This window comes from Hetaerina americana, unplaced genomic scaffold (assembly GCF_022747635.1).
Source record: "Hetaerina americana unplaced genomic scaffold, ioHetAmer1.1.p SCAF_11, whole genome shotgun sequence".
Classification (NCBI taxonomy): Eukaryota; Metazoa; Arthropoda; class Insecta; order Odonata; family Calopterygidae; genus Hetaerina; species Hetaerina americana.
Window position 1 is genome coordinate 33,362,612 of NW_027286181.1, and position 13,262 is coordinate 33,375,873.

The 13,262-nt window shown below is 38.1% G+C and overlaps 1 protein-coding gene across 1 annotated transcript in view; it reads right to left on the minus strand.

The window, feature by feature from the left end:
• Nucleotides 1–13,262, minus strand: part of LOC139701118 (pseudouridine-5'-phosphate glycosidase-like) — a 36,577-nt gene that overhangs the window by 17,366 nt on the left and 5,949 nt on the right. Inside the window, exons 5-7 of the mRNA XM_071599694.1 lie at nt 10,935–11,077; nt 8,541–8,898; nt 8,104–8,188 (exon numbers count right to left, since the gene is read on the minus strand). Coding sequence (XP_071455795.1) covers nt 8,104–8,188; nt 8,541–8,898; nt 10,935–11,077 — 586 coding nt within the window. The remainder of the gene's footprint in view (nt 1–8,103; nt 8,189–8,540; nt 8,899–10,934; nt 11,078–13,262) is intronic.

The window sequence follows — 13,262 nt, forward strand, 5'->3', positions numbered from 1 at the left end:
TCTCAATATTATTGGACTTTGAAAAATTCCATAGTAATTTTGTATTTATTTAAATTACCTTGGTATTAAAAATTCATGTCAACTGGCATTCAAAGGTTTCTACAAATAGGTTTGCTGCATGCTTATGATGGCAATTATCTTATTCATTTTTGTGCAGCCCAAAAAGTGTAAACTGCGGGAAAATTAAACTTAAGGGGGAGTGTAGGTTGTAATAAATTGAAGCAAATTACCTCAAAAGATTATACACAAGGTTAACCATGTTGTACTAGCCATATGGCAAGGTTCCTCTTTAAAACATACATCCTTAAGAAGCACAACATTCATTGAAGGGATAACACCTTCCCTGTCCACACCAAATACCCTATGAGGCACAACCACAAAAACACAAATATGTTTAGCTTGAGCAATAAACTTTTCCATTCACTTGCCTTCACCACATGATTCATTTTTTGTGTGCTTTATTAATAAACTATGACTTGCTTTATTCAGCTATTTAACACGGTGAAATCATCAACATCCAGTATATTTTCTTTCCATATGATAAACTTCATCATTAGGGTATTAGTTAGTTCTAGCAATTAAAAGCCATTTTCTCATCAGTTCCAAATTTATCACATCATTACTCATTATATGGTGCACATGCATTTATACATTAATATTTTTCTAATGATTTAATATTATTTAGGTCAAATGTAGGTAACAATTCTTCGCAAATTGCTTAGTGAAACTTCCAATGGTATGAATGAATGAATAAATGAATGAATTGAATGAATGATTCCTAACTTGTTATTATTATTCCTTATTTGTTTGCTATTTTCAAGGCAAAATATTCACTGTAGTCATTTATATTCTACAGCAAAAAAACAAACAACTAACTTCCCTAATAACTAAGGAGATCAGCAACAAAATATGAGAAAGCTAAGTTGAAAGATTAAGTATAAAAATAAAAATTCAATATAAATTCTATTGTCATGATGTAACACATTATTTTAAGTCATTTACCCTTCTGATGCCACTATTTGGCTGCCATCATGACAAAAGAAAGTTTCTGGCATGAGCTACATATGTAATAACATTCAAATAATGTTTTTATAAATTTTTTAGGACAAAACAAAATCAAAAGAATTCTTACAATATTCGATAAATATTTTTTACATAAATTATAAGCAATTTAAAAAAATCAAACAATGAATTACATTTAGTTATAGATCATGCTATAATTTCATTCATAATCAATATTTTCCTTATGATATCATAATTTTGCCCAAAATTTGTGTTGAATATTATACAATCTGCCATTTGCCTTTCCATTCACTTCTACTGATTGCAAGAAATTTGAAAATATAAAACTGCAAATAATGTGATAAGATAACAATATACCAGGCATATTCATAAAGTAAGGGCCGTTTGCTTATATTTAAATATTGGCGCTTCGGGACACAGCTTTACTCCTGCAGCGCCATCTACTGATTCATTAAGCTTTAGAAACATTTGTTTTGTTTCAGAAGTCGTTTGTTTGTCCATGCATGCAAACAACAATGTCCCCGACAATCGTTCATCCCGCCAGTTGTGAAGTGCATTCTGTCATACAATTCTTGTATGCAAAAGAATTGTCGGCTGCTGAAATTCATCGGGAGTTATGCCTAGTTTATGGATCTACAGATATGAGTGAAGGAAACATTAGACAAAGGTGCCATGATTTTAAAAATGGACGAACAAATGTTCATGACAAAGAGCGAAGTGGCAGGCCCAATATTCTGACCAATGAAATTGTTTCACAAGTGGAACAAAAACTGGGATGTGATCGGCAATTAACAATTAATGGCCTGGCTGAACAATTTCCTCAACTTGGATGCACTACTGTCTACAGTATTGTCACTGAAAACCTTGGACACCACAAGTTGGGTGCGAGGTGGGTACCAAAACACTGATGCCAAAACCAATAAGAAAATTCAAGATTTTCGTAGAGAACTCTTTGGCCACCCACTGTACAGTCCTGACCTTACACCTAGCGACTAATTCCTCTTCTTGCACTTGAAACAGTGGCTCGGTGGACAACGTTCCCAAACCGAAGAGGAACTCAAGAACGGCGTTGTCAATTGGTTCAGCTCTCAGGTGGCGAGCTTCTATGCAGAGGGGTTAAAGAAGCTAATGCAGCAGTACAAAAAATTCTTAGAAAAAACGGCAATTATGTAAAGAGGTGAAGTAGGTTTGTAGCTAACAAAAAGTACCAATAAAATGTGTTTCATGTGAGTACATTTTTTCCTGTGACCAAACAGCCCTTACTTCATGAGCATGCCTCGCAATAACGAAGAAATTATAATGATATGGGGTAAATTATGTAATTATACCATATATAAATGCATAAATGTAATTCAACCATAAACACAGGGGTTAAATGGAAGTTACAAGTTTAAACTGCTTAAAACTGACACATTAATACAATATTAATCCAGCCAAATATAAATGAAGAACAATTTAAAAACAGATTACAATGTAAACATGCAGTGGAATTATGTGTAATTAAGCACATCAAAGCAGGCCTGGTATGAATTCACTTCAATGATTCCTTGAAAAGCCAGTGTGAAAACAATAAACTCTTTTCCTACTCTATTTAATGTTTCACATCTAAGTTTTAGTTTTTAATATCCCATAGACATAAGATGTGACATCCCTAGGAGAGACTAAGAAGTTGAAAAATGACGCCTCTGGCGCAGGAATACTAGGAATCGGCTAACTTAAATAGGATGTGTCAGATGACTTCTGGAACCACAGATATTATTAGTATTCATAATCTACCAGTTAGGACTGGTTTTGGATGGACACAAGCTACCAATGGTATAGCAACAATTCCCTTGACTCTTTCAAGGAAATGCCTGAAACCCAACATTACAATAAGCTTCTTCAATTCCAAATACTTCCTTCCTCCCTTCATCCTGTCTAACATGCCTATTCTCTTCTATTTCTCCCCCTTCCTCAGTTGCCTAACATTCTCCCCTCCTCTATCAGTGATATATTCTTTAGATGACTAGCAAATAGCATGAATTGGTATCACACTGAAGACAGAATTGGGAAGGGTCATTTTGGCAGGAACTTTTGGGATCCTGACAATCAAGCCACACAGGGCATGATAATTTAGGCCTATACGTGGTCATTCAGTCAAATAAAAGAAGATAAAAAGGAAAAAAGAAAAGGAACAAATACAAGAACACCTTATCATAGCAAACAGATTAGGAAGCCTGATCTTTATATATACTGAAATACTGGCTGGAGAAACCACAGTGAAAACATTACATATATGACAGTTTGGACCTGGGGAAACAAAATGCTGATGGATAAGGACTAACAGACTTCTACAGGAAAAAAGATGGCAGGGGCAAATGCCTAGGGAGCAATGCTATCACAGAAGCTGCATAGAAAGGATGCCAAGGGACAGAGCTGGACATTAATTAGATCATATCTTTGAGAGGGAAAGATATAAAATGGCTACCTATGGAAAGCTAGAAGTAGGAAAACAAAGCAACACTGTGAGATCTCTTCAAAAAGTGCTCAAATTTTATTTATTACAAAAAAAATACTTCACTAACAAATTATTGGTTAGGGGCCCCTTAAAAGAAGTCCCCTCCCCAACGAATACACTTATCCCAATGAAGTTTTCACTTTAAGAGAGTCCTAGATACTTCTTCCAGAATGCTCATAAGCTCCTCCATCGAATTTCCCTCTAAATCCACAATGGTGGCAAATCTTGTTCCTTTTAGTGGGGTTTTAAGGGGGAGAACAGCGGAACGTGTTCTGCTGTTCCTCCACTATTCCTGTTTCCTAGCTCCCCTGGGGGGGAACAGGAATAAGTCACATGGGGACAGATCTGGTAAGTAGGGTGGATGGGGAAGCACAGCCTCTTGTTTTTGGCTAAACACTCATGAGTTTTGAGAGATGAATGAGCTGGTGCATTATCGTGGTGAAAAAACCACTCGCCATTCCTTAAAAGTTCAGTTGGTTTTTGCCAGACTCTCCCCCATAGGCGTTTCATAACCCCCAGGAAATAATCGGTGTTGACTGTCTGGATTTAGGTATTCTTCATGCACAATCCCCTTTGAATAAAAAAAAGTCAATATCACCTTGAAATTTGAGCAAATGTACTGAGTTTTTTTGGGGCAGGGGATGTTTCACAAATCCAACATGAAGATTGCACTTTTGTTTCGATGTCATATCCATAAACCCATGACATCACATGTTATGATCCTGGACAAGTAGGTCCCTACAGCTATCCTCATCAGCTTGATCAAACAGTTCCTGACAGATTAGAACTCGAAGTTGTTTCTGGTCTGCTGTCATCAGACGTAGCATGAATTTGGCAGCAACTTGATGCATGCTCAATTTTCAGTCATGATCTCACAGAACTAAACAGTTTAGATGCCACACTCTTCTGCAAGTTTTCTGACAGTCAAACATCAATTTTCATGAACGAGATCTTTCATTTTCTTGATATGGGGGTCATCAGATGATGTTGATGGTCTTCCAGAATACTCATTGTCTTCCACTGACTACCAACTCATTTTGAGCCAAGTAAACCACTCATTACACATGGTACATTTAATAGCATATAGCACCCTCACCATAACCCTTGGTAATCCACTCAAAAGTTTCTGTAAGGGATTTGTAGAAATGTATTGCATGAAATTTCACAGAACAACGCTGCTCCTTCAATGAGCTCATTTCCACAGATCCGATTTTTCACCCCACTCCACTACCACCCCTTAACAATAAAAACAGCTGTAACTATACAGCAAAACAAGATAAAAACAAAGGGGTTTATTCAGTAAGTTTCTGCAAACACAATTTACGTGGATTAAAAAAAATAAACAACTGGAGGCGTGCTATTAAAAAATTTGGGAGCTTTTTGAACGGACCTCTTCAAGGAAAAAGGAAGGGCAGCTCATAAGCTGACACCAGATGGCTATAGGTGATGGCACATATAGGATAACTTATCAAAGAGAGAATGGAACACTATGATTTGAGGAACAAAAATGAGAAAGTATATTTCATGAACTCATAAAAACATTCTCATGAAATTACAAGAAGGGAAAAAAATGTGACTTAAAAGTTGATTGGCATGAAATATATTAACAATGCTGATGCAAAGAAGGACATATTAGCAGAGTATGATGATGTATAAAGAGAAGAAATATTTGAACTCAGAATTGTATCAAGGTCCAAACCTATGAGAGGTTACAAAATGAGAGGTCAGAGCAATGTAAATGAAGACTGAAGTGGCACAGATTCAGAGTAAAGTGAATTTAAAAAAGCAGTGAAATACTTAAAGCAGCACAAGGTGAAATGAATAAGTTATAAAGACATCTGATGGTAGAACTAAAACAGCACATGAAAAAGTCTACCATAGCTATAAAAATGGAAGACGTATTGGATTACCACATGCATACACAATAAAAACAACAATAATCTAGATAGAAGGTAAAATCGAAGACAATCTAATAGAAAAGGAAAGAATACCCTAACAGGGCAGAGGTTTCCTTGGACACAACTGTGCATACTAGTTGCAACATGTTGGAAGCACCTTTTCTTGGAAACCTAGTGTAGTACTTTGGTGCCCAAAGAGTTACCAAAGTCTAAGGTAGGTGTACTAAATAATAGCTATTTAAAATGAATGATATGATGGTTCAACTAGTCCTCAATTACACTTTGCAACACATATATAAGTATGAGGTGATTTCAAATGAATTTAATTTTAATAAAATATATGCAAAATATTTCTTTTCAACCACACTTATTCAGTTAATGGTTTCCGGCGTGACTTTATGGAATCGATTCATCTTGGAAATGAAAAATAATAACTTTGTGATTCCACAGGATTTTTATTGTGATACGACCCGGGTTTCGACGTTCAACGTCATCTTCAGGTAACAACTCTACAAACATCCATCTATACTACCTTGATCAAAAATTTCCCGGAATAACCACCGTGTGGCGCTCCCATCGTTCCGATTTGAGTTCTGTTTTTTTTGTTAAATTGGTACATCTGTTGTTGATATTCCCTTTAAATCTTAGTGTCATAACTTGACATTTGCAAAAGTTACGTAGCCAAGAGTACATCTATCTCTGTGTGTGTTGGCGATTTTTTACAATTGCAGAAATGGATTTAAATTTGCAACAACGAACTTGTATTAAATTTTGCGTAAAAAACGGATTTAGTGGCACACGGACGTTGGAAATGTTGGAAAAGTGTTTCGGCAACGATTCTCTAAAAAAAACGGTCGTTTACCAGTGGCACGAGCGGTTCAGAAGTGGTCGTGAGTCAATCGAAGATGATGAACGCAGTGGCAGACCATCGACATCGAAAGTCGGTGAAAAAATTGATAAAGTAAAAGAAATGTTGGTCAATAACCGCAAATTAACCATCAGAGAAATAGCGGAGGACTTGAACATTGCCTATGGATCCGCCCAAGACATTGTGGTTAATGATTTGGGTTTCCGTCGTGTAGCAGCAAAGTTGGTTCCAAAAGACCTCAATTTCATGCAAAAAAGAGACCGTGTTGACGTCGCAAAAGACATGATTTGCGAGGCTGAATCCGATCCCACATTCATCAAAAGGATCATTACTGGAGACGAGACGTGGGTTTATGAGTACGACACGCAATCCAGACATCAGGCAAGTGAATGGCGTTCACCAAATGAGCCGAGACCAAAAAAACCACGTCGTTTTCAGTCAAAAAAGAAGGCAATGCTGACGGTTTTCATGGATTACAACGGTGTAATGCATCATGAATTTTTGCCAGAAGGCCAGACAGTAAACAAAGAGTATTATTTGGGCGTTATGAGACGTTTGCGTGAAGCAATTCGCCGAAAGAGACCAGAAATGTGGGCAGAAAACTCGTGGATTTTGCACCATGATAACGCACCGTCGCACAGTGCTATCATTATTCGTAATTTTTTGACGAAAAATGCAACAAATACCATCCAACAGCCACCGAATTCACCTGATTTGGCTCCCTGTGACTTCTTTCTGTTCAATCGAGTTAAAAAACCATTACGGGGAACGCGTTTTAGCAGCCGAGAGGAAGTAATGGAAAAATCGCAGGAAGCACTGATGGACATACCGAAAACCGACCGTAACTTTTGCAAATGTCAAGTTATGACACTAAGATTTAAAGGGAATATCAACAACAGATGTACCAATTTAACAAAAAAAACAGAACTCAAATCGGAACGATGGGAGCGCCACACGGTGGTTATTCCGGGAACTTTTTGATCAAGGTAGTATATACAAAATTTCGGTGGGGGGCGGGGAGGTGAGAAGGTGGGGGAGGGAAGTGGGGAATGATGGTTGGAGGGAAGGTTAGGAAGCGGGAGGAGACCCCTTATGGGGAGCACTCCTCTTAATGGCGGAGGAATGTGGATGGGTTTTAAACGGTTCATAACAAAATGCAACGCCCAACACACTTATTCACTTAACATTTCTGGGGCCACCTGATTTCCAAAGTCTTCACTGCATATCCACTATAATAGGTAAATCATATTGCCCAAAGAAAACATGTATTCTAAGTTAGGTTGCAGATTTATGTCAAAAATGATTTCAAAATTCTTCCAAAAAACTAGCCCCATCAAAACAAATCAAATCAGGAAGGTATTCCATGTAAATCACTTTGTATTATGCTATGATAACTCTCATCAAAAGTGATTTTAAGATAAAACCTTCTAAATATATAAATGTATGACATCTTATTTTACTCTTTTAATATCCTATTTCAATTCATGCCTTGTATATGATATGTGCACCAAAGATAAGGATGTCAACACAGTCTCAGACATAAAAAATATTTTAAGTGGAACAGAAAAGTGTCTTCTTTCATCATGATAAGGATGTCCATAATGTCTAAAAACATCAGTCATACTGTTTAACTTAATCAATGTTTTAAATATAGAGGTAATGGATCTGTTATAGTAATGTCCAAACAAAATCCATGATGAATCATCATGGCTGAGAGAAAAATTAACAATTTCACAAATGCCAAAGACCATTTGGATACACAACAATTGCTATTTTAAAATTACATGGAACACATGTCCTTATTTTCTATTCCTCACCTTTGTTTCTTTAAATTAATAAGTCCTTGAAGCTCTTTGGCTATCTGAGCACCAACCATGGCATTATGTTGAATTAATGCTATATCTGCACAAACTATTAAGGAATTACTTAATGTCAGAAATGAAAGAATAATGGACTAAGCTGATAAAAAACAAAGAAACTACCCACCCAAGTGATAAATAATTACTTGTCCAATATTTTATCCAATTATTATTATATTATGAATATGTCAATGTTATATAATATTAATAAATGAATTTTAGTAAAGAAGACAACTTTAATACCTACCTCATAAAATGCATGAAAAAGCACCTTTAAATTGAAGCACTCCACAAAAAAGGGAATGTTTAGATGATTAAAAATTAACAAGTCTTGAAAAAATGAACTCCACAAAATGCTACGATAGAAGTGTTACGGCAAAGGTAGTAAAGGATACTGGCAGTGAGAGATTTTCCATCTGTCTTAGTAGCAACTTCTTTAAGAACATATGGAGTCACATCCTTCCCTCGAATGCCTTTCTCTTCAACTTCTTTCAGAGTTTCCTGTATGATTGACTCTATGTCAACTGCATCTTCACTGACCATTCCCTCAGGAGGTGGTGGTACAGCTATTAGAATTCCACTACCCAGGTTAAGGGACAAGTTGGCATGAATCAACTCAGCTGCTTCCTTGGGATTTGAAACTGCATATGGGGATAGTATTGGTTTCCCATCATCGCCAATTGTTTTGGGGGAGAAAAAACATGGAAATTCACGGTTCTCTCCAAAAGTAGCCACACACACTCCTTGGGTTTCCTGAAATAATGAATGACAAAATTGCACTCATGAAACATTTGAACACACAGTATTTTAATTGGATGATCTAAAAAGTACTTGGCCTGATGATGAAAATGACAATTTATGTTTTCAAAAAAGCTTTACCTTTCAACATAATCCCCTTTAATATTAAAAGATTTCATTCAGCCGAGTTCCCATGCAATTATCCCATTTGTATGTGGCAGACTTCGAAAAACTTTTCAGATTTCAGAAAAGATGGAAGTCTGAGTGAGTCAAATCTAAGGATTAGGGTGGATGCTCCAGCACTACATACTGGAAATCTCTCAATTTTCCTATACCCAAGACGATTTCTTGGGCAGGTGCCTGATGGCAAAGTTTTTTCCTTCTGCACGCCGGATCTGCTTCCATGCATTTTTGCATCCAATTTCGTTTAAAGGCTAGAATATTACTCCCCAGGTATTGGTTACCTTTTTCAAGATATTCGAACAGCAGTAATCCTTTAGCATCCCAAAAAACTGATGCCATGACCTTAACCACCAATGGCACCATCTTTGCCTTCTTAGGAGCTAGGCACTGGCCTGTAGCCACTGCATGGATTGCTGTTTCCATGGTGCATAGTGGTGAATCTATATTTCACCCATTGACACATAACAATGCAAAAACTCACTCTTGTTTTTCGTAAAGCATGTCAAGCACTCTTGAGAAAGTGATGTTCAAATGCATTTTTAATCTACAGAGCACACACAGCACCCATCTCGCGCCAAGCTTTGTCATGTGCAATTCATCGTACAAAACCAATGTAACCAATGAATTTTTTTGATATCCCTACAATAATAGTAATTTCATGCACCTTTGTATGCCCATCTTCCAAAATATTAGGTAGCTCTTTTTTGATAATTTCCAGTGTGATTGAACTTTTAGGATATCCTTCACGTGGATCATCTTGGAGGCTTTCATCACCACATATTAACTTGGCTGCTCACTTCTTCATGGGGGAAATTGGAGAAGAGACCCCATACACATGAACAATCCTTGAATTTATTCCAGTGAACATAAAAATTCTTCTACACAGTTTATCACAGCAATGCAACTGATTCACTGCCAACAGCAAACTGCTGGATGGAATGGCTTGCAATTTCACATGGCATCTACTCACAGTTGTGCGAACACTAGAGAAAAAATTCAGGGGAGTAGTGATGCCAAGAACTTTTCAGACCACCCTAGTATGATAAAAATATCAAAAAACAATTACCAAAGTTCCCTAACCACCATAAATTGATGCTTTCAAATCATTTGTACTAAATTAGACTATGTAAACCATGCATGCATTTGAGTGCACACAAGTCCAGTAAAACATACACTCTCTTTTTATTTCTAACTGTTCCAGGGTGCCCATTTTTTTCCCTTTTCCTCAAGATGAAGATGTCCAGAACAAAGTCATCCTTATGATCCATCTCCCATAATTGCTCAGCAAAATGGGATTAAGTGACATTCAAACTCTGCAGATTCTTCTTGTGTTCCTCTGCATGTAGATTGAATAATCTTCCCATTTGTCCTGTTGACTGTGTTGCAATCTTTACATTTAAGTTTGCAAATGCCAATTTTTACTGTGTTTTCCACTTTGCCTTTAGTTCAATTCAAAAATGTTCGCAGGTTGCTTCTGTTACTGCATGCGATCCTAAATTGGTCTAACAGGAATATATTGGCTATTTTTTCAGAGATGTATCCATAATATGGAAATTCACACCAAGTTTATTTATGCAGTGATCATAAATTTTCACCAAGTAAAGCCTCAAAACCATTGCATTATATCTATGTATGTTCAAACAAATCTTTTCTAGACATATTCCCTAGTTTCAATTAATCTTTTGAAACTTGGGTTAATTTCATGAACTACATTTTAAAATCCTGACATGGTCACAAACTAACTCATATAAGTGTAATGCTATAGAACTAATCTAATTGTTATCACTGCACCAAAATATGAATAGTTTGCAAATACTGTAAGTTTGACTTTAACAGACATACAATGCAGCACAGCATGCATTACTTACAAGATATTCCAGAGTTTTTTCAACATCAAGAATTGATTTTACTCCACTAGAAATCACTGCAACAGGTGTCCTACCAAGCTCAGTTAGATCGGCACTGATGTCCATTGTGGTACTAGCACCACGGTGAACTCCACCAATCCCACCTGTAAAATCAATCAATAAGTAAACAATGACTACATTTTATACAAAATATGATAAGATCTACAATATGACTGAGCATTTTATTTACTGCTTTAAATCAATTGAATCATGTTGCCCCAGTTAAAACATATGCTATATTGAAGAATTCTGCATGTCCGGGTTTTCACCGCGTTGTTGTTTGAAGCCGACAACAGTTTCGCCGAAGTTTCATCCGGCGTCTTCAGGTCAAAGATGAGGGACTCAGATTTTGGCCGTCCTTATATAGGTGGTCCCGTCCAGGTGCTGCTCTCTGATTGGTCCTTTTTCGGAGGACTCTCTTCCACGCGTTGTGGAGATGGTAGCCTTCATCTCTATTGAAATTCGCCGGGTTTTTGGCTATCTCAATAGCTTCTCTGATTAGGCGTGGGTAATATCTACTTTCTTTACTTATGATTGTAGCGTCATGGAATAGAATATCATGGCCGGGTTCACTCCACTTATGCTCAGAGATGGCCGAGAGGTGAAACTGTTTGTTCGTAGTAGCCCGGAGGTGTTCTTTCATCCGAACTTTCATAGCTCGGCATGTTTCCCCGATGTAGGCTTTCCCACATGAGCACGGTACTTGATAGACCCCTTCGTATAGGTCTTTCGAGATTTTGTCATTCGGTCCGGGGAGCGCGTCCGCTATTTTCTTGGTGCAGTTGAATCTTGTCACCACGTCGTGCTTTTTAAGGATTCTGGCTATCTTCTCGGATGTTCCCGATACGAAGGGGATAGTCGCGTATGCCTTTGGGTCCGGTTCCGTCTGCTTGATTGACTTGTCAGAATCTCGTCTTCGCCTTTCTTCCCTGGCGGTCCTTTTTAGGACCATATCGTTCCGATAGCCGTTTTGTTTTAGTGCTCTAAGGAGATGTTTCTTTTCAGTCAGCAAAGAATCGGCGTCAGAGATTTCATACGCTCTGTGAACTAGTGTGTCCACCAAAGATGTCTTCTGGAGCGGATGGTGGTGAGAGGTTGCGTTTAGATAACGGTCGGTGTGCGTCTTCTTTCTGTAAACAGCAGGAATGCTTATTTTTTGTGGAACGAAGAATTCTATGAGCAGACAGAGGGTGCAGCCATGGGTTCGCCGCTGTCTCCGGTAGTGGCTAACCTGTTCATGGAGCATTTTGAAGAAAAGATCCTTAATCAGTACGAGAAAAAACCTAGGATGTGGTTAAGATATGTGGATGATACTTTCGTCATCTGGCAGCACGGCGCAGCAGAACTTCAGAAATTTCTTCAATTTCTCAACTCACAACATCATTCCATCAAATTTACGATGGAAGTAGAAAAGGACAACCAACTACCTTTCCTGGACGTCTTAGTCAAGAAGAAGAGTTGTGGGAAGCTGGGACATGCTGTTTACAGAAAGAAGACGCACACCGACCGTTATCTAAACGCAACCTCTCACCACCATCTGCTCCAGAAGACATCTTTGGTGGACACACTAGTTCACAGAGCGTATGAAATCTCTGACGCCGATTCTTTGCTGACTGAAAAGAAACATCTCCTTAGAGCACTAAAACAAAATGGCTATCGGAACGATATGGTCCTAAAAAGGACCGCCAGGGAAGAAAGGCGAAGACGAGATTCTGACAAGTCAATCAAGCAGACGGAACCGGACCCAAAGGCATACGCGACTATCCCCTTCGTATCGGGAACATCCGAGAAGATAGCCAGAATCCTTAAAAAGCACGACGTGGTGACAAGATTCAACTGCACCAAGAAAATAGCGGACGCGCTCCCCGGACCGAATGACAAAATCTCGAAAGACCTATACGAAGGGGTCTATCAAGTACCGTGCTCATGTGGGAAAGCCTACATCGGGGAAACATGCCGAGCTATGAAAGTTCGGATGAAAGAACACCTCCGGGCTACTACGAACAAACAGTTTCACCTCTCGGCCATCTCTGAGCATAAGTGGAGTGAACCCGGCCATGATATTCTATTCCATGACGCTACAATCATAAGTAAAGAAAGTAGATATTACCCACGCCTAATCAGAGAAGCTATTGAGATAGCCAAAAACCCGGCGAATTTCAATAGAGATGAAGGCTACCATCTCCACAACGCGTGGAAGAGAGTCCTCCGAAAAAGGACCAATCAGAGAGCAGCACCTGGACGGGACCACCTATATAAGGACGGCCAAAATCTGAGTCCCTCATCTTT